Source organism: Ciconia boyciana, chromosome 4 (assembly GCF_034638445.1).
Source record: "Ciconia boyciana chromosome 4, ASM3463844v1, whole genome shotgun sequence".
In the NCBI taxonomy this organism is placed as follows: domain Eukaryota; kingdom Metazoa; phylum Chordata; class Aves; order Ciconiiformes; family Ciconiidae; genus Ciconia; species Ciconia boyciana.
Genome location: NC_132937.1, coordinates 45,527,283 through 45,549,394, shown reverse-complemented (window position 1 = coordinate 45,549,394; position 22,112 = coordinate 45,527,283). Strand labels below are relative to the sequence as shown.

The 22,112-nt window shown below is 37.8% G+C and overlaps 1 protein-coding gene across 2 annotated transcripts in view; it reads left to right on the top strand.

Moving 5' to 3' along the window:
• Positions 1–22,112, top strand: part of TNPO1 (transportin 1) — an 82,538-nt gene that overhangs the window by 28,122 nt on the left and 32,304 nt on the right. For both annotated transcript variants that reach the window (XM_072858743.1, XM_072858742.1), the window contains 4 exons: positions 132–207; positions 14,526–14,675; positions 19,638–19,744; positions 20,872–21,005. In XM_072858743.1, coding sequence (XP_072714844.1) covers positions 132–207; positions 14,526–14,675; positions 19,638–19,744; positions 20,872–21,005 — 467 coding nt within the window. The remainder of the gene's footprint in view (positions 1–131; positions 208–14,525; positions 14,676–19,637; positions 19,745–20,871; positions 21,006–22,112) is intronic.

Genomic DNA, 22,112 nt, shown 5'->3' with positions numbered 1-22,112 from the left:
ATTGTGAGCTTGTAGTCACAGCTGGTTGAAGTGATGCAGCAGTACATAACTCATTTAATAATCTTTGTATGCAGAAAGCTATAAATGCTGTGTGTGAAGATTCAACTTTCCTTAACAGTTTCTCTCTTCAGAAACTAGAACAACTCAATCAGTATCCAGATTTCAACAACTACCTGATTTTTGTTCTTACGAAGTTGAAGTCTGAAGGTAAGTTCTTGAGAAATTGACTGTTTTGTTCTACTTCTTTTTTGCCTTTTTTAAAAATTTATTTTATTTAGCTTGAAAGAAATAGGAAGCTAATGCCTATAGTCAGTTTGCTGGTGGATTGAGCACCATAGTCATGTAGAACTCATTTATCCTCTCAGGAGTCTTTGGGGAAAAAAATCTGATAACTTATTGGTACTTTTAGTTTCAGCCTTGGAATAGATTCCAGTCTAAATGTCCTGTGAAATCTTCCCAGAAATGTTGGAGCATCATACCTCTATCGGACTGCAGTGAAATTGTGGAATAACTTTGATGAATCATGCCTATACACATTATAAAACATGCTGCTAAATTCAGTTATTATAATGATCTCCCTAGTAGTGAGACTGTTAGTATTTTGAAGTGCACATACTAGAGTTGTCCAAAGATTATGTCGGTCAGAATTTTCATTCTGAAGTCTTAATTCTAGTAAAATGCAGTTAGAAATCAACCAGCTACTTACTGTTGTCTTATTCTTATGGATGTTAGTACAAATGGCATATGGCACACTGTGTAGCCTCTACCAGTTGATAAATTCAGACAATTCCCTGCTAATGATCAGGGTGTGTGAGAGATTCTTTCCAGTGTACTACAGCTACTGATTTGTGAGGTCTTTGACAGTGAAAGAAATGTGTTTCAAGACCTGTTTTGGCACACCTGGCTTCTTTAGATTTGTTTGTAATTAATGTGTTCAATTGTTTGAGTTGTTTTCTGGGTTTTTTTTTCCTTAGTGTCCTGCTATCAGTACTTTTTCTGCCTTCTACCGTTTCACCTCTGGTTTTCTGGATGCTTGCTTTTTTCACTTTGAATTAGGTTTTACTTTCATGTGGCCCTGTAACATTCAAAGAATCAGCAAGAACATATATCTTAAGTTTTAACTAGTGTTTTGGTTGTGCTGTCAGCTTACTTCAGGAGGAAGGAAACAGAGAGGAGGAAAAAAGTATTTTTTCATATTGAAGGCTGGAGTATATCCCAATGTTTTTGTGTGTTCTATGTAGCAAGTCTCCTGATCATCTGTCAGGCCTTGAGGGAATACCTCAAGTCTGAGAGAGAGAGCTTGCAAGACCTGAATCAGCCAGGATATTAAATTTTTGAGCAAGGTGCCGGTGTAGATACACTATGTGCTTTGTACCATTAACAGAAGAATGAAAAGTGCAGCGAGTCCAGTAGTGGGATCTGGAGTTTGTATAAAGTATGTGACAAGAAGGTTGTTCCACATTTTTTTCCCCTGAATCTGTTTTCTAACGCTGCCTTCCTTGCTAATTTCCCCTTCTTCATTCCGTTCACCACTTGAGCTTCTAGACACTGATGTGTGTTTAGCAATGTGTCAGAATCTCTCTTCCCAACAGATCTCCTTAGATTATCCAGTAGTCTTCTTTTACCCTGCTTAATGTTTACACACATCAATCTGTTTGGAATTGGATGAAGAGTAGGAGGTGCTAACTGTTGCAAAATGGTTGTATAAAGCTGTGTTATCTGAGGGAAAAAAAAATAGAATCTGGCAGGTTGAGCGGGCAAGCAAGTTGGGGAGAAGTAGCAAGTTAACTTCTAAGAGGTGTTTGGGATCAGACTGCACTGATACCTCTCACAGGTACATCAGGTCTTTTGTGAGACTGCTGAGAAGGAAATGTTGCTTCAGAGATGCTCTTGTGCTGCACCAGTGACATTTTTAGAGTCATAATCTTTTGTCCAAAGCAACTATTTTTTAAATTTGTGTTTCTAGTTCAGGAAACTTGCAGAATATTGAAGGTGCCATAACTGAGTCTGGTGTTGGTGCTTTTCATAGTATTTGTCAAGTTCTAAATACCCTGTTACCTTGCTTGGGTAGGACTAATGAGGGATGACAGAAATCTGTTGGTTGGATTTGCTCTGAATCCAACCAACAGCCCTCCATCGTCCCTCATTAGTCCTGCCCAAGCAAGGTAAAGAAACCATTAGAACAGCTATTCAGTAGCTACAATACTCTTCCATCCTCTTTTTGACCAGTAGGTGAAAATGTGATGGACTCATCAGGCAGATAACAGTCTTCAGTACAACTGGGAAAGTATTCTTTCCTTTCCCCTCCTGAAGAGGGTTCTGTTGGTGGTCTGTCCTACAGCCTTGCTAAGTTTGTTGGCTAGGCGAAAGAAGTAGTGTGCTTTACACCACAAACCAAAGCATAGATATTCATACTGTTGGAAGTTCACACTTCTGTTATGGCCATACCGTCCCAGCAGAAGGAGCCATGAAAGTAAGCTCCCGGCATCACTGACAGCTTATTCAATAAAAATTACGGTGTTTTGATAGTGCAGGAGAAAAAGAGCTTGGTTTAATAGCAGGTAGGACTAACCTTTGATTGCATTTTTGCCACTGTTGAAACCACTGCTGAGAAAACTGTGCTTAAGTGCACAGTTAAAAAACCTGTGCATTTAGGTGACAGCTCCTGAATGTAGGAATTCTGTAATGATTGATTGAAATGCATGTTAAATACCCTTGTTTTACTGCAGTGGACATTGTACCAAATTATCTTTGGCCTGAGTTTTATGCCTCTGCAGGCAAATAACTTTGTAAGCAAACTTTTATTTGCAAGTGAATAACTTTGCTTGCAAAGCTGCCTGTTTCACTGAGGCCTGCCTCTAAGATACTTAGGTAAACCTTACATGTAGGGAATTTGCTTTGTTTTAGCACCAGAGATATTAACTTTCAGTTTGCAAAAAGTATAAGTTCTTTTTTCCTCCAGTGTTAGCTTCATCAGGCTTCTGTGTCTGAATGCTTGTGACTTGCTGGCTTTAGGTCTATTGTGGTACTCCTACAGGTATGTGGTGGTTTTCTGGGTTTTGGTTTTAAATTCTGTGGGCCTCGTTAAGCTATCAAAGTTTGTTAAGCTTGGGTCTTCCTGGAAACAGGTGTTGAATAGTGGATAGTGGATGAATAGTTTCACTGGAAACAGTGAAAATATATGGCCTGGCTTGCAGCTATGGCATATACATGCCCTAGCTTTAAGCACTTCCTTTCTTTTTCTTTCTTCTAGCTAGTGTGCATTTCTAAATATAGCATTGTGAATCTGGACGAACCCCAATGTTACAAATATCACAGAATATAAAAAATGGCAAGGAAACAGCATTCAGTCTTGGAAGTCAGACAGTAGGCAAGCTGATGGCATAAAATACAATCCCAAGCCATTAAAGATTGAGGTATAGGTCTCTAGAATGTACTTCCCAGAAGGCATGGTGCTCAAAGATCTTCCTTAGTTGAGTGAGATGGCATCCAGATTAACTGAAAAATACCTGAATGAAAGAAGGTTGTTTTTACTAATTTATCTGTAAATGAAAATATTACTCAGGTGCTCTGTTACTGTAGCTGTTCCTTCTTGGTTTGGCACGTATAAAACCTGGCAGATAGGCAGGGCAGTGCCACTAGATTTAGTGTTGGGTTTGGTTTTGGTTTGTTTTTTTTTTTTTTTCTGATGTCCCCTGAGCTGAGCTCAGAACCCTATAGGCTTCTGTATTCTGTTAACGAGTTGTTTTCTGGAGTGTGTGCATGTTGCTGCTGCTGTTTCTCAGATCACTTTCTGTATTTTATGTGTGGTTGACTGTAACACTCCAGTGCTGCAAGGGAGTATCAGCTTTGCCTCTGTTGTTGCTTTCTTTGCTTACCTGCAGCTTTCCTTCTTTGTTCCAAGTCATGCATCTAAATCCTCCTTTCCTTGTTAGCATTTTTGCTTCCATAGTCCAGTCTGTTCTGTTGAAGGAAAATATGAGAAAGTCTCATCCACATTTCAGCCTCCTTGCTGTCTTGCTGAGGCCAGTTCTAACCTCTAGGTAAGGTACATTGAGGCAGTTGTCCAAGACCTCTGAAGCATGAGGCAGGTCAGAGGAAGGACCTCTAGGTATCATAATATGGACAATTCATACTGTAAGTGGAAGTTCTGAGTTTGTTTCACCAGTTGTTGACCATAGTGGTGAAATTCCCAAAGTTGTCTGTATCAAAGCCTTGCTTTGTTTATACCTTCTGTAAATGAATGTTTATAAGATCCCTTCCCCCTCCCCCATCTAAAATAGACTGACTGACAAAAATAGCATCCTTAATTCATCTGTCTTGTCCTTTTGTACTACTTGGTCAATTTCCTGGTGTTTTCTTATTATTATTTTTGACCTGGAATTACACCATGCTTTATCTCACACAGCATCCTGAATTTTGTGAATGAGAGGTGGATCTGGCTTGCGCTAAATTATCAAAAGATTATGTCCGTTGTCTTTCACCAAGAATACTCTCTAATCTTCATAAATTCAATTTGTCAGTTAGGGAGCATTGGGTGTGATGACTGTCATAATCCTGCTGTAATATTTTATTGATGCAAGGTTGTGTCAGGATACTGAGATGACATGCCTACTTGCATCAGCAAAGACTACTGTGTTGCCTTCTGGTAACATTTCTCTCTTCAACTCTAAGGAGAAACTAAATTGAGACTTTGTAATCTCTGCACACAGTTGCTACTATGTTTCTGCATGTATCCATTCTGTTCCTCTGATCTTCACACCTCTGAGCAAAAAAAGGGAAGCTGTCTTTATATGGGGTCAGAATTAATGTGGTATTTTACTTGGCCTAATATGGCCTTCATGTTGCTGGATGTTTTATATAAAAATTGCAATAACAGAAGTGGTGTCAAAGCTTACCACTTCTTAGGTAGGATTTGACATACCTAATGCCTCTTTATGTGGTAAAAAAAGAACAGAACTACTGATAATATAGCTATTTTAGTTAAGATTCAGACTGTCCATCCTTATTCCCAAAACACACGCGTCCTTCTCAGATCTACCTTTTATCCTTCTTAGACAAGAGACAGAGGACTTGGTTAGTTTGTGCACAGTTTCTGTCAAGTTTTGTGTTTTTCTCCCTCTCCCCTGTCTGCTGGGCTCTTGGCAGGACCTAGGCTAATGGAAAAACATTGAGAGAAATGCATGATGGTCCTGGTAGGTTTCTGCTGGCCTGTATAGCCATAGTTATCTATCCTGTTGCAGCTATATAAAGCCTTTGTGATTCTGATCTTGGATGGTGTTTTAGTGACTGACTCTTCACCCCAGCCTAACATGGGAACTCTAGTTTTTGGTCTCAACAGAGTGTTGTCTCGGTGGATTGATCATGGCCTGGTGTAAGGCTATCGCAGTCAAGGATCAAACCTTGAGATGAACTTTTAGTCTGAAGGTGAATGAGCTGGGATTGAGAACACTGCGGTAGTACTGCCTTTGTCATGGGCTTTAAGGATGATCTGTTAAGTTTATTTCCAAAATGCTCTGGATTTTTATAAACCAGTTGAAGATTGAGCAGTGTCTCTGCAATTCTTGATCTTGTTCATGTGATGAGTTAGTCATTCAGAGTACCTTACTTTGACATGGAACATTACCATGGAGGAAGATCCCATCTCCTCCCCTCCCCAAGTTTTTGTTTCACTAGAATTCCACACAGATGGTAATTTATTTTGTGATAATCATGGCACTAATAATTCATCTAGTTCTGTAAGCAGAATTTGAAATGGCTTTTTATAAACTGTTACTGGGATCCAAAGTGGTCTGGTGGGTTTGATGTGAATGTTTCTGATGAGTGTTGTAATTTAAACTTGATCTGAACAGCAGTTTTCATTAGTCCATTTCATTATGAACTTTCTTGGCATGTTGGTGTTGAAAGATCTTTGAAGCTGAGCAAGAAAAAGACCATTGTGTTAGGTTGGGTGTTAATTCACAGCTACCAGTTTCAGGAAGGTATCTTTGATGAGCAGCATTAATCCAGAAAAGTGGTTCAGCAGCTTTAACTGTTTAATTAAAACAAAAGCCCCCCTACCATTCCTCCTGCCCCACCCAATACCATCATCCTGCATTATGTCATTATTAAATATACTAAAATAACTGCCAAGGAGTGAGTCTGATTGTGTTACAATTCAAGTCAGATTAATACAAATACAATACAAATCAAGTCAGATTAATGTACCCTTACAGTTTAAAATGCTGCATAACATATGTAGTGTCCTACTTAAAAAAGAGCAAAACATTTTTCTCTTAAGTTCAGATACATGAAGAATTAAAAAAATAAAGCAAGCCTGACTGAGTTTTAGTAATCAATGCATAAAGTAGTTGAGGTACGTAAATATCTTAAGGGAAACCAAGTTATGAGATAATGAATTTTGTCATATCAGTAAAAATTCCATATTTTTTTTCCCCATATGCTAGCTAATTCTTCCTTTCCATGCCTCTGTAGGGATATTGTAGTGCATATTTAAGGAAAAGGCTTCTCTTAAGTAGTCGTATGGCATACATACCACATGTGAGAAGTGACAGATTTATTTATTTATTTATTTTAAACCTTGAAAGAAACTTTGAAGTTATCCAGTGGATTGCAGTATGTGATTCAATGCTTCAGGAATGCCTTCCTGGAGCTCCTTATTCTGAGCATCCAGAATCAAAGTATGGGCTCTCCATTGTTGTCTCTTTCCCTATCCCTGAAGCCCATACAAGGAAAGCATTGAAAAAGAACAAGTAAAATAATAAGTTTCTTGATCATAGAGGAAATTCCCAAAGAGCTACCAGGCATGAATCTTCGCCCAACATACACAATGGTCTTGGAGAAGTTACGTTAGAAGAGTCTGGGGCTGCTACCTGGGAATTCACTTGTGTCCAGAAGAAACAAAAATGTTCCTGGAGATGCCTGTGAGAGGTTCCGGGGAGCTAACAGGAATGGAACTGCCTCTAACATCGACAAAACTCCTTGGGTAGTTACCTTGGAGGAGTCTAGGGCTGCTATCTGAGAATTCACCTGTCTCCTGGAAATACCTGTTTCCAGGCTTCTGCAAGGAAGCCACCCAGGGAGTCTTGTGTATGTTGGAAGCAGGTCCATGCTCTGTACTTTGCTGGAAGTCCTGCCAGGCAGCTTTGGAGTGTTTTGGCCTCTTGACTAGCCTACTGCCTTCATGGTTTAGGTTCTTCAAAAGTGCTGTTCACTGAAAGCATTGTGGGGGTGAGTCTTGGAATATATTTTCTCTCAAGTAGCTTGTGGAGAGAAAGGACAGAAGTTTTCACGCTTTCCCTTGATCCTTAAGGTTATCAAACTTCCGGTTTTGTTTGCTATGCTTTTTCTGAAGTTCGGGTAGACTTGGGTGAGGTCTGTTTTGGCCTTACAATAAATGTGACTTTTTTGAGGTAAGTTGGAGGTATTTAGCCAGCTATTTGAATTCTTTCCTTAGTGCATCTTACCAGCTGAATGTAGTCTGCTGCAAGGGGTATTTCTTTGTATGCTTTTTTTAAGCCAGACTGTCCTACTCAGTGATGTTTGGTTGTTTCTCATGTCAAATCTAAGTGTACTTAAAATGCCAGTATCAAGCATCCCTATGTGGTTGTTTCATACAGAAGGGGAAAGTGTTGCTGATGTGATTTCTAAAGGTACTTCTGTCTACCAAGTAGTAGTTGATTCAGTGCAGTTCTGAGGTGCCTCCTACCTGAAAAAAAGGTGCTTCCTGCTCATGAGGCTACGTGCTGGTGTCTGATTTAGGCTGTAATGGCTCCTAGGAAGCAACATCACCACCTCTTTCTAGATTTTCAGAAAGCAGATTTGCTGTTGAGGCATTAGGCTGATATAACAATTTCAGCATGTTTGTTATCTTGCAGTGCTGGGGCAGGTACAATTAGTTAGCTGACCACTTTCATGAAGCCAAATCTAGTCTTATAATGGAATGCCTGTTACCACTTCTCACGTGCAAGTAAAAATGCCTTTTCTTTAATGCCAAAAGGGAGTGGAACCCATAAAAAATCCAAATATTTTTCAATACCACCAATAATAGTACCCACAGTATCTTTGGCCAGCTCCAGAATTGAATATCTTTACTGAAAGCAATCTAAAGACCATATAAAAGTACATATTTATCCCACAGTCTGATGCTAATATCAGTAACCGTCTAAGCATTACTACTGCTTTTGCAAAGCATTTTAAATTCCTTTCTTCTATAATGACGTAATTCTCAGTCTTCAGAGCTACATTAAGATTTTACTCAGCTGTGCCTTCTCCTTTCAAAAGGTATTCAGGAGCAACAGTGCCATGAGGGAGTCATAAGTACCAATAATGACTGCAGTCTACATTCACCTCAGTATGGGCAGCTTATAACAGCTTAGCCCTGCAGCATTGGGCTGGGCAACACCATTCCTTCCTAGTGAGGCTGTCTGCTTCATCGAAATGGCATACACTGGCTGTTCAAGCAAGTACAGATTCAGCAGTACAAATTTTTATTTTGGTATCTCCAAGGAAAAAGCATTTATATAACTTCAAGTGATGGATGTTCTTCTCTGAATCAGAAGATATACTGCTGATCAGAGGTAATTCTGACTGGCAAGCTTTAAGTCTCAGGAGCTTTAAGCATTCCAAAATGGCAAGCACTCACAGGTTCCCTTTATTTTCCTTCCTCCTCAAAGAAAGGAGGCCGATGAAGTCATAGGTAGAAACTGAAGACAGATTTCAGATTACTCCAAAGAGGAAGAGCAGCATGGTCACACATCAAAGCCTCTTAAATATAGTCTCATTTTCACTGGTACTCTAAGTAGCAGGGGATCAGTCACTTTGTTCCTAGTAAGAACTCTTATGTAGCCAGATACTAGAAAAAAATTAACTTTCTAAAATAATAATAATAAAAGATGAAATTGTATAAAGGTGTATTGAATTAAAAGCAGGTCCATGCTCTCTATTTTATTATTGTAGCTAGATGCACAGGTGCTTAGGAAGAACACCTCCACTAGTGCCAAAACTCTATTCTGCCATTCACCAGAGTGCAACCCAATATTGCTAATGGAAAATCTGGTTATAGTGTCCAGAAAAGTCAGACAGAATGAAAAAAAAAAAATAGGAAACACACTGAGTACAGGCTTAGGAAACAAAAATGAGAAGGCTTTGTCTTGAATTCATTGGGCATTATAGGGGAGGAAGCCTTACTGGCAAGGAAGGGTATCAGTTGGAGAAACAAAGTAGTCCAGCTTTATAACAAGACCTATACATGCATACCTCTACACAACTTTCTGGTAAGCTAATCCTATAGGATAGAGACAGAAGGAGAAGTAGTCAAAATTTCCCATGTACGGCACCCTATACAACGCCAGTGTTGGTGAGTGTCCTGTATTTTGTGCTTCCCAGTACTCACTTAGAAGTTTGAACAGTATTCTGAATGACTCAATTTGATAACACAAACTCATTTTACTCGTCCAATTAATCCTTGTGTTCTAACAGCTATTTTTATGACAGATTGTCACATTTTAATACGCGACATTCACCTTTGATACATTCAGAGAGTGACAAAACTTCTATTCATCTGACCAAGTAATTTCTTCAGATAGATTAATGACTCTAAATTCATTCACTGCCAAATGCTGTCTAAGCAACTTCCATTGGGAAGCTCATCATTTCCTTTCCCTAAATGCTTGACTTAGTGCTAAGGCACTTGTTGTCCGCCCCTTCCCCCAACATACAAACACCAAAGAGAAATGACATTACTTTTTAGATGTTCTCAACCTGCAACAGTATCCTGTGTTCGTTACGTAGTTTGGGATCTTGTACATTGATCTCATTACACTGAATTTCCATGTCTTATTAAGGATTCTTCTGCTCTTGATAGAATGCTAGCACTGATTGAACTGCAGGATCAGGAGTTGCTACATAAAATGGCATTAGAGAGGAAAAGTGCTGAGACAATTAGTTTGTGGGGATATGGTAGAGAAGCTGAAAGTAGGAGTGAAACCAGAGGATTAGTTCTTTAAACTTTTCATGTTTTTGCAAGCCTGTAGAGATGTACAAATTCTGGCATTCTGATTGACCTGTGGTCATTACTAGTTAGAATGCAGAAACTTCCATAACTAACCAGCAAGCTAATTGTTGGTCAACAGTTCAACACCCTTCTCATATTGTCCACAGCTCAGTTTTATTTACAACACTGTCTTCAGAAGCATAGCTGTTACTACTTACTATTCAATAAATATGCAGCACTTGGCATGAACAGAACATTTCCAGCTTTGTTTTGGTGTCTTACAGAAGTTCCTAAACTTAGGCAGTTGTGTCAAATTATTTTCCATGACTCACGTGAGTCAGCTGAGCACTAATTTGAGACTAGCCCCTACATTTCAAGGTCATTTATGTATTCAGACACACTGAATGTTTTGAAACATCCTCAATCCTGCTTCTGACATGATGATACTAAACCATACCAGTTTTAGTCAAAAGTGTTATAGTCAAGGTTACTTAAAAGTCCAGCATCAAAAAAAAAACCAACAAAGGATGTTTTTGTGCTAGGAAGCTCATGAAGGTGTCTCTGTACTGTATTCTTATACATGAGAATAAAAGAAATTATTCTGCTGGGATCCTTATCTTTTTGGATTTAGCTCTTTTAACAGACAACCAATCTGTCATTAATGGATCAGAAGTCTTCATGTGCAACAGTGACATTAGTCATGATTTTCATCACATTTTGTATTTGTACATATTAAATCCATATCACTAGTTAAAACACACAGAATGACAGCTTATTTCTGAAAAAGGCTTAGCAGCTTTGAGACTGAAATTGACAAGGCAGAGCAGTTTTGCTTTAGAAAAAGTCTCACTCTAACATTTAAATTTGCCAATATCACAAGAGTAATAGGGCAAAATATAGCCATGCTCATTATCACAGTCTGTGAATGGATAAACGCTACCCTCATCCCAGTCGCTCAGTTCTTTTAACAATCTAGGAAGTTATGGTCTAAGGAATAGAGGGTGAAAAGGCATGGTGAAACAAATGCTCACCTGGACTTGCAGGTGAGCTACAAAAACCTCATTGCTTTCACATTTGCCCCTTATGTCATACAAACCCTTGTTAGAGAAAATATAGCTGTTTGAGGACACACTCTAGTTCTTAAAAGCACTGCAGTAGCCCTAAAATAATTGATATCTGTGTAATGTGGGTATGCGTCCATTTGCTCTGTCTGTAAACCATTAAAATCTGGAACTAGAATTAGAGTCTTGCAACAGAATTGAAAATTTACTGAGAACCCAACAATGATTATGTGATATGGTTTTATTATGAAGTGAGACAATGTGAGAGGGGAATCCTCCACTGATGAACTGATCTGCCACCAAAGGTGATATCAAATGCCAGAGGTCTGCTTCACTTTCCCTCTTTTTCTTGTACTATATGTTCTTGTCAACTCTATACTTCCAGGTTGACTGAGATAGGAGGAGGCAAGACTGTGTGATCTTTCTTGATGGCTGAAGCATATGGCTGACATAACTTATCACAGAATCTATGAAGACTAAATAGTGTCTTACTCAGCTCTTAAGCCATCTGCCTGTAATCTTGGTGTTACAGCAAGAACTCCATCCAGACCTACATTACTGTCTTCTGACAGTGTAGCTGTTAAGCTGTTGAACACCCTGGATTCCATAAATATCCTTGTGCAGTCATATCAGAAAATTTTTTCTCAAATTAAGATTTTTGACTATGGTGTGGTTTGGTTGTTTGGTTTTTTTTAAATGCATGAGTACCAGATTCTGTGCTGCTTCTATAGCTCAAGTGGTTGGTGTCTGTTTAGCACTAAGTTCGTCTTTGTGATTTCTGCTTGTCACCTCTCAGTATGGTGATAATTGGTTCTGCTTTTTTTTTTTAATCTTTCTTCTTTTTCCCGCTTCATGAATTCTTTTTAATTTGTCAGACATGCAACTTTCACTATGAATCCCTTGGAATCTTTGTTGAAGGTCTATGGGATAAAGACTTGCTATGAAGAATAGTCTTTCTGTTATCTTGGCTAAAGGAATGGATTTAAGAGGTTTCATGCCACTGCATGCTATAGGATAGTTCATGAAGAAAAAAATGATGCTGAACTTTCGCCTTAATGTGACCTTGATTTTTATCTAAACCGGTTGGCTAATCTGCCTATTTCTAACACAAGGAATTTAATAGTATCTGTATCTCTGCTTGGTTAAATTGAAGCTGTTGCCTTGTCCCTTTTGTAATTGTATCCAGACATTCTAAAAGAGTAATGCACTAATTAATATTTTCATGCTCGAGTTTATACTAATAGTGGCTAATGTACCGTATTCTAATCAGACTTTTGTTGGTACTCTGACTTCTTTCACCCCAAGAAAATACTACCGGCTGATAGAGAATGAGTAACTATCGTATTCTGTGCCTAATAGTGGCTTCTGACGGTGATGATTTATTGTGGCTTGCAAGGGTTTTAGATCATGTAGAAATTAAAGGAAGACTCCTTTGGCTTCCTTCCTTGCCAGGCACAACTTTAAATCTTAATCATCATATATGGAGGACTGCATTTCTTGAAGATATGTGTACCTATCAATGGGTTACAGTTACGTAAAGCAATCAGAGTTTGACATACTGTTTTGGTGTACGAGTTGATGCGGAGATTTTCCTTTTAATTCAGAGAGTATTTCAGGCAAACATGAGACTGATTAAGAGTTCAAGTGAGAACTTCTTTCTGTAGGTCATTCTCCACCTGATCTTTATTAATGATACCTTCTAAACTTTAAACAAAATTACTTGATTTGACTTGCTGAGTAATAATGGTAGTAATATTTGTCATATCTCACAGCCAAGTTCTGTGGTTGAGAAAAGTTTGTCCACTCATCCAGTCTTTAATATTTTTATTTAAAGTAATAAACCCTTTCTTCTCTCCTTCTCCATTCTCCCAGAAAAGTTGTTGGCCCTTGAAATGCAGTGCTGTGCCAGTGAAACGACTTATTTTTATATTGTTTAGAAGTTGGTGGTTATTTAAAACCTATAGTGTAGGTAAAGTTATAGAATTGTTTCAAATATGTATGCATAGAGTGGCTTCCTGGTTTATAAAGTTACTGAGTTCTATGTAAAGGATATGTTTGTTTGTAAATCAATACATTTATAGTTATGGAGCATGAAAAATAATGCTTCTTTAGGAGAACTGAAATATGAATATGAAAACAAGATTAAAAAGTACATGATGGCAATCTGGTTTTGGCACTCAAAATCAGCTGATTAAAATGAATTTTGATTTCTGATCAGCCAAAGAAAACCCCCTCTTCTGAAAAGTGCTGTTTCTGTTCTAACTAGCACAGATCACAATAGAAAGTGTCTTTAATGTCTGTCAGTCAGACATCGCAGGTGTACTGAGAGTATTGGTGTTGTGATGCAGTAAATTTAGCTTGAAAATACTTTATATTTGAAAGTTGTATATCTTATTTTGCTTATCCTTATTTCTGTTGGGCTGTTAATAGTTTTGAAGGCCTGGAATAGATCCATGTGTAAACTAATTCTTGGCACAAAGGAACTTTGAACATCCTTATTTCTTACCCAGTGGCTAAAGTGGCTAAAATCCTAATTAAAATTAGCTTCCTGTGCTGATTAGGGTTGCTGTAAACTGTAAATTTAAATTTTCTTATACTATAAACTAACCCTTTCTATGTAGAACATTCAGATCTCGCTTTCAGCATATTTCAGAAGTAATACCAAGTTACTCATGCCCTTGGTTGAAGAACCAAACATGAGTCTGCTGCAATATAAATGAAAAATCTAGGCTGTTCTTTTTCCATTCCTCCTCTTGTCCCAATACTTCAGTGACATTTTCAGGCAAAAAGAACTCACTGAAGAGAACTGAAACCGTTGACTAAACTTCAATTCTTACTCAGTTCAGGTCAATTCTGGTCACTTTTTTCTTATGGTTCACACTATATGACACCTACCTGTTAACATTGTTAAAGACTTCTTTTTTCTTCTCTAATTATTAATTTAATAGATCAATAGAACAGCTGGTATCTGAAGGGATTACAATACTTTACTTTGTAGAAAAATTGAACACTATATTTCTGTGGGAGTAGGGGGTGGAGGATTTACTGCATAGTCCTGCATCTGTATCTTACTGTGGTGAAGCAGGTTTGTCATCAATTTCTTACAGTATCAGTGTTGAGCAAGCCAGTCAGTGTAATCAGAATGTCTGAATATCTTTGACCAATTTCTTTCATGAGTCTCCTATATCCTGTGACTAAAGATCTATTCCTTGCCTATATCTCTATACAAAACTTTATTTTAAAATGTAGAATTTGTGATACTGATATTCTAATTTTGAATAAATAGAAATAGTGACCTCGGAACCTGAAAAGTTTTGCTACATGAATTGATGGGTGTAGTTGGAAGGAGAGATAAAGAAATGAGGATTAATATCTCTCTATATAAGCTTTGCTCTTGTTGCATTGTTCTGGAAATCCACCTTATTCCTATGAGCTGCTTGAAGGTTGAACGTAATTATTTTTTGTTGCAGATGAACCGACACGTTCCTTGAGTGGTCTCATCTTGAAGAATAATGTAAAAGCACATTTTCACAACTTTCCCAATGGGGTAACTGACTTCATTAAAAGTGAATGTTTGAACAACATTGGTGATTCTTCCCCCTTAATTAGAGCTACTGTAGGTAAGTTTGTTCTTATTTCTGTCTTCTGCCTACTGAAAATGTTACTGATATGGGTGAGAGCTGCACTAGTGATGTAAACAGTTATTAAACTCCTAAAACTGTTTGCTTCTGATAATTTTCACAACTTCACCATGTTTTAATGCTGATATTTATCTTTAGTGTGAATATACAAAATTTACACTTATTTTTGCTTCCTGTTCTCTTAGAAGTGATTTAGCAATTCAGTTCATATCTCTTGAAATGTAACTGAACATAAGTTTATTTGAATCGACTAAAATTGAGCTTGCTGACAATTTCTATACCTAAAAACAGGAACAAGGTAAAGGTCTGACTTCAGAACTATTTCAGTACTGTGCTTGCATCAATCAAACACTTCTGTTAGGTCATTTCCTGTGCCCTGCCCCCCATATGCACACACATGCACATCCCTTCAGGGAATCATCATACCATGCATAACACATTCACATAATGAGTTTCTGTTTTTAAATACCTTCTGTCAGAAAACAGTAGATAAAGTATGGTGTACACAACATCATAGAATAGTTTGGGTTGGAAGGGCCCTTGAAGATATCTAGTTCCAGTGAGACTTTTTTTGTTACATGGATTTCTGATTTCGTAGATACTTTTAGTACACCTCTTCCATAAAATAAGCATACTTGCATTATTTTTATTTGTTTCTTGGTAAAGTTACTTTTCTGTCTGCTCTTTGAGAATATGATTTCCTCCTATTGCTACAGTCACTGTAGTAATTTTCCTTGTCCACTCAAAAAACTAGAAAAAAGTAAAATAAATATGTATTTGAGTACAGCAGAGAAAATGGGGGTGGGTGTTAGTTCAGAAGGAAATTCAGCTTGTATCAGCTGACTCCTCTTATAAAGTAATTACCAGCTACTGCTCCTTTAGAATCCTTTGCTTTTTCTATAGGATTCCTTCTCCAGACATCTGGATTATGGACTATGGGCTAGAGGAAAATGCTCATCTCTTAGCTTTTTCCTGCTATCTCATCACTTGTGAAGCTGCTTTACTATGAATTTTATTAATGTCCCATTTTCTTAATGACAGTAGAAACAAGTCTTTGAGTGGCAGGTACTTTTGTGATTTCAGGTTGTAGAAGAGTCACACTTGCTTGTTTGTTCATAGTTGTCAGTGGAGTACAATGGAGCTCGCTAAAGAATATATTCCAGTTCCATTTGGATTGCTGTCTTAGGGTTGTTTGGTGGTGATGGTTTAGGGGGTGGGGGATTTGTTTTCAAGCGGTTATTCTTTGATTTCTCCTAGTATGAAATGTTTGTGGATTAGTAGCTCAATTACTGTTCGGCTTTAAGTGATCCTTGCAGGGATTATTCAAGCATGTATGAACTCTGAGGATGAGTAGCAACTGATAAACTGTATGCTTATGTAACAGTTGCTATTTTGTGCATGCTTTGCACCCTCTTCTTTGAAGTAATTAAATGTTGGATCCTTTTAGCCTCCTGTCTTAATAGTGAGGTTGGTCCAGTACCTGCTGGTCTCTTGGTACTAGCTAGGTGTAAAAATATTACTACCTACCTAGGCCTTCTTTGTTAGCATATGAGTTGGCATGTGCTAGTTAGAGCTGCTCTTTGAGATACATACGGGTTTTTGTAGTTTAAGCACTATCAATTTAATGAGCCAACTGCAAATCAGATCTCTGGAATTCTGAGAGGAATATAAGCAAGTACATCAAAATAGCATCAGAGAAGATTTAATGCAGTATTCACTCTCCTTTGTGGTCTCTAGCATCTAGTGCTAACCAGACAAAAGCTGATACCTTTTGGCCAAGATGGAGGCAAGCTGATTAATCTCATCCTTAGAAGTCACCTCGCTGAGGAGAATGCGCATGGCAATAGAGTTGATTTTAGAACTGTGACTTGAGACCAAATGGTAACTACATGTTGTTGTATCCTTGCTTAGCTTCTCCCTATTTTAATCCCCAAATGAGTAACAGTGTGGAACTTCTCTGTGCTGTGTGGTACAGGTTTTAAAACCCCATGTGCTAATGTTGAAATATGGATTAAAGTTCAAAAAAGATGGCTGCATGTGTTGAGGACCCACAAACTTACCAGGAAATAAATGCATCTATTTAGGAAGTGTCTGTGACTGTTCTTAAAACTTTCTGGGGATTCTAGTCTGGGCAGGACCTTAGTGTAGCTGATGCTTAAAAGCAAGCAGGAGAAATAGTTTAAGTGTTTAAGAGAAGTGGTGGGACTGGAGAGCTTCACTGCAGAAGGAAAGTGAAAGCTAATGATTGCCCTATGAGGGAGAATTTTGCTATGAAGTTGAGCTTTTAGAATTAAGGAGTTCAGAAATCAGCTTTAGAAGCTACAGAGGCAAAACACCAGCCCAAAACCCCCAGTCTTCCCCCTGTCCTTTTATTGGCATGAAAGTACTGAAGCATAGCTGCTTTTTCTTTATGTTAAATTTCTTATTGTAGAATTGATGCTGTAAACTGGGGTTGCATGTAATTGAAACAGTGACATAAAAAAGCTGTCATGTCAATTACACTTATGTTTTTAAAAATTTCTGACATTACTCTGGAGTTTGTTTTCTTGTATATTTACTGCTCAATTAGCCCAGCTGCTATATTAATTAGATTTCACATTTGTCAGGTGAAATATCAACAGATTCTGTAATACTGTTTTGAAGTCCATTACAAATCAAAGACCATCTTTCTAAAGACTTTCAGTTTCAGATTTCTAACCTTGCCATGTAGTATACTGGTCAGAAGGAAAGGCTGTCTTAACTCTCAGCTCTAGCCCAAACCTGTGAAAAAGCTGCAAGCTGCTAAACTGATTATTTCTTTGATTATTCTTGTGATGTCCATGTTTCTGTGTCTGAAGTGTTGCGGAGAAAGCCACAAAGGCTAATCTCTGATGTCTTCTGTTCCCTGCTGGCCAAATAAAGCAGCAGGTGGGTGGGGAAAATTTCATGTTTGAAAGGAGATGAAGCTCATTAGAAGCCCATGAAGATTCCTTTTAACATGAACATAAGTGCCTAAAACTTATTTTTTTATGTGGCTGTTTCCTCATTGTTCTTAAAACCTTTTGCAAAGCTTCAAATGCTATAGCTTTTGCCTCTTTAAGTTCTTGATAGTCTGATAGTATTCTTTTTTTTGTCCCCATCAAAGTCTGTTTATCATTTCAAAAACACTAGCACAGCATTAAATGGCTTCTCTGCAGACCTGTTCAGAAAGTTCATCATGACATGTATGGTCTGAACTGCATACACCTCTGTTGCAAGGGGCAGTGGCCTCAGGTCACTTCTTGCCTGTGCATCTGGAGGTATTTCCTCCTAGATCCTGTTGCTATCTGCAATAAGCCTTTTGGAGGAACACTTGAAGTAGTTTTCAAATAGTCTTTCTTTCAGCTGTGAAAGCTTACACACATGACAAGTATAGCCAGACCATTTGACATCCTCAGAAACCACTTCTAGGACCTTGACAAGATCTTCAACCAACTCTTTTCCAAACTGCCTACCCCTTTGAGACTTACAACTTCTGTCACATTAGTTCAGAGGAGCTCCAGGAATTTAATTATGTTTGTTTCTAAACCCGTGTTAAGTCTACAAACAAACCTGTGCCAGATCTAAGTTAGAGAGACAATTTTTCAATTTAAGTCCTTTGTCTAGGAGGCAAGAAAATTAATTTATTTTGTTCTTTTTGTGAAGTTCAGTTTAATTTAAAAAAAAAAAAGTGGATCATTAAGATCCAACAACAGTAAAATAAGTATTTTCTATTAATGCATCTGATATTCTTTGCAGGACCATAATATTCAGGAGAAATGCAGTCTTTAAGACTCCATAGATCTCCGTAAGCTTTTGGGAATCTTTTCTATTCAGTTGCAGTTATGAAGAGAACTGGATACAAACTACTTCTGGAGCTGTAAAATTGTGTTTTACCTCTGTCTTCATTTTTGCCCTTTGTCTTCGTGGGTTCTCCAGCATTATTGCATCAAAGGAAACATGATGCAAAATATCTTTTAGTTACTGTGTGTCTTGTCCAGAATGTCCTTTGCTCTGTAATGTTGTCCTGTGTTCTTGTTAAAACAAGAGTTTTAACATTATATTCCAAAGAAAAATTATATATTGTGATTAGCTTAATGAAAAAGCTTAGGAAAGCTTTTTTCATCACTTGTCACTTGGGAGATTACTAGTTGTAGTAGTATCAAGTTCTTCTGTGTTCATACTCATTAGAAGTAACTGTCAGTAGCATAATAGATTATGCTACCTGTTTCATTTTTGTCTTGAGGTAAAATGGACTCATACAAAGTCAGTTTTAGTTTATAAGCAGCCTTCCCTGTTCCTGTCACCTAATTAGTTTTTTCCTGGGATTTCTGTATGTGGAAGAAACAGAATTAGTGACTCTTTGGGCTGACCTATCTGTTTGCTGGATCTCAATCAGACAACCCCTGCAGCTGCTCACTGGATGACCTGCCATAGTGTGTAACCTCTTAGTAGGTATTTCTGTCTTAGACTGTGTCCTTAACGTTTTGTGTAAACACAGTAAAGTTGTGAACACATAACTTACCACTGGGTTTTAAGTTTATTGAATGACAGCTTCCCACATTCATGCTTTTGTATCATAATAAAGAAGAGCTGACTTGAGGTGGATACTCTACATTTACTGGAGGTCAAGATTTGTACAGTGTTTAGTAAATTTAGAGCCAAAGCTGCCCTGCAGTGTTTGGGCATGATTATTTCCTTAACTGGAATTACTTTGTGCTTGATTTCTCACGCCTGAGCCCTTAATGGTAGCAGGAAGGAACAACCCACCTTTGCATTTCAAAGCCCTTCAAATACCATTCCTCTTTTTATGCTTGCCAGTTCTTAACAAAACAATAAATTTCTTAACTCCTTAGATCTTTGAGAGGAGAAAAATGAGAAAAATTGGTATGAAACATGTAAAGATATGGAGATCTCATTTCCTTCCTCCTTCTGATTCTTTAGGCATTCTGATAACAACCATTGCCTCAAAAGGGGAATTACAGAATTGGCCTGAACTTTTACCAAAGCTTTGCACCTTGTTGGATTCTGAAGATTACAATACCTGTGAGGTAAGGAAACTTATAGAAAATATAATATTATAATCTGAATTTGATTATTTTTGTCTCTCCTCATAGACACTATTTATAAGTATAGTATTTTGTGTGTGCGTATAAATGCACATATATTCTCCTCAGAGAACAGTGGCTCAAATTTGATACTTTTTCTTCTACCTGCATTCCATGTTCTTACTGTTCAAACAAATCTGTTTTCTTTGCATAAAAGCAGAATAAGACTGCAGATGGGTAGTCGTAGCATCCCAGCTGAGAAGTGTCCTGAAGTTACCACTCTCTGATGCCTAATCTTTTAGGTGTCATCAGCATCATCAAGCTGACCCTGCATTTTCTCTTACTTAAAAGTAGTGTTCATTCTTCTTGTAACTTAATTTGCAAAAAGTGATCTGTCATTGCTATATCAGGGTGAAATTAACTGTTTTGTTCAGTATGTATGAAGGAAAATAAATAAATACAAACTTAACTGTTTTAAACTATGAGGAGAAAAAAAGCCTTGTCTAATTTAAAAAAAATAAAAATCTGTGATCACATAATTTTAGTTACTTGATAGTGTCTGCCTTAAAGTGTGTGAAGCATTTTGTATAAAATAATCCTCAGAGATAGGATAATAGTCCAAGATGCCATACTGTTATGTAGTGTTTTAGTGCTGCTTTCTCAAGAAAAAGAAAAAAACACTTGAAAATGAAAGTCAAATTGACCATCATATCCAGAGTTCTGTTTTGCCCCATAACAAACCATGAAAGGAAATACAGTTATATATGTAATTAAATTGGATACTTCTGCACCTGGACATTTATTTCTCAAATAAGAACCAGCTTTTAAGCATTTTTAAAAATATGGTTGAATAGATGAGCATTGAGTGCTAAAATTAAAATTACCACTTATCCACTGAGTCACCCAGCTTGAGAGCTTACAGATGCCGATATAAAGTGCTTAAATAAAAAGCCTTTAAGGATGTTTCAGTTTAACTCCATATTTAGTTAGCTGCATTTACTGTGTTAACTAGCTACATTTACTGTGTTGTGCTGAAATCACCTGTTCTGTACAAAACCTGAAATTTTGCTTTCTTCAGAATGTGAAAGAAGAGTGGGGTTTTTTGGTGTTCTTTTTTTCTTTTTAAACAGGGTGCATTTGGCGCTCTTCAGAAGATATGTGAAGATTCTGCTGAGATTTTAGATAGCGATGTATTGGACCGACCACTCAATATCATGATACCTAAATTCTTGCAGTTCTTCAAGCACAGCAGTCCAAAAATAAGGTAGGTTTAGGTATTGTAGTAGTTACCTGTTAAAATTTTATTTACGTGAGCAGCAATGTTGCTATTTTGTAGATGTGTTTAAAACATGCTTAGTTTTTTTAAATGATCCTGCAGACTTCCACAGAGATCCCATGCATCAGTAATGTCCATGTTTATCTGCTTAGTTATTACAAGAATCTCACCTCTTTATACATCTTCCATTTCTGAAAATCAAGCTGGTTTTTTTGCATATTATTATGAAAAATTCAATGCTGTGATTAGAACCTAATATTCTGATTAGAAAGAACAATTTTGCATTCATTTTGTAATGACTTCAGCAATGGGAGAGTCAAAATTCTTTTGCTGACAATAGTTTCTGCATTCTTGCAGAAAATTTCTTCTGCTTTAACTGCACCAAGACTTAAAAAGCTCTTTATCTTTTAGCTGAATCAAATTAAATAGGTTCGTCATCTTTTCACTGTAAAACTGTATTAAGCTCTCCAAAGCAACAGAAGTATAGGATAGAGGAAAAAATCCAGAATTAAATTGTTATTGCTAGTATTTGTTACAAAGAACAGTAGCTTTTGCCCTGAAATGAGCCAACAGTGTGCCCCTGCCACAAAGAAGGCTAATGGTATCCTGGACTGGACTGTTGCCAGCTGGTTAAGGGAGGTGATCCTTCCCCTCATCTTCCTGGTGAGGCCACACCTGGAATAATGTGTCCAGTTCTGGGCTGTCCAGTGCAAGAGAGACATGGACATAATGGAAAGAGTCCAGCAAAGGGCCGTGAAGATGATGAAAGGACTGGAGCACCTCTCCTATAAGGAAAGGCTGAGAGAGCTGGGACTGGGGGAGCTCATCAATGTATGTAAATACCTGAAGTGAGGGTGTAAAGAGTCAGAGCCAGTGGTGCCCAGTGACAGGACCAGAGGCAATGGGCACATGCTGAAACACAGAAGGTTCCCTCCAAACGTCAGGAAACACTTTTTTCCTGTGAGAGTGACCAAGCACTGGCACAGGATGCCCACAGAGGTGATGGAGTCTCCCATCCTTGGAGATACTCAGAAGCCATCTGGACATGGTCCTGGGCAACTGGCTGTAGGTGGCCCTGCTTGAGCAGAGGAGTTG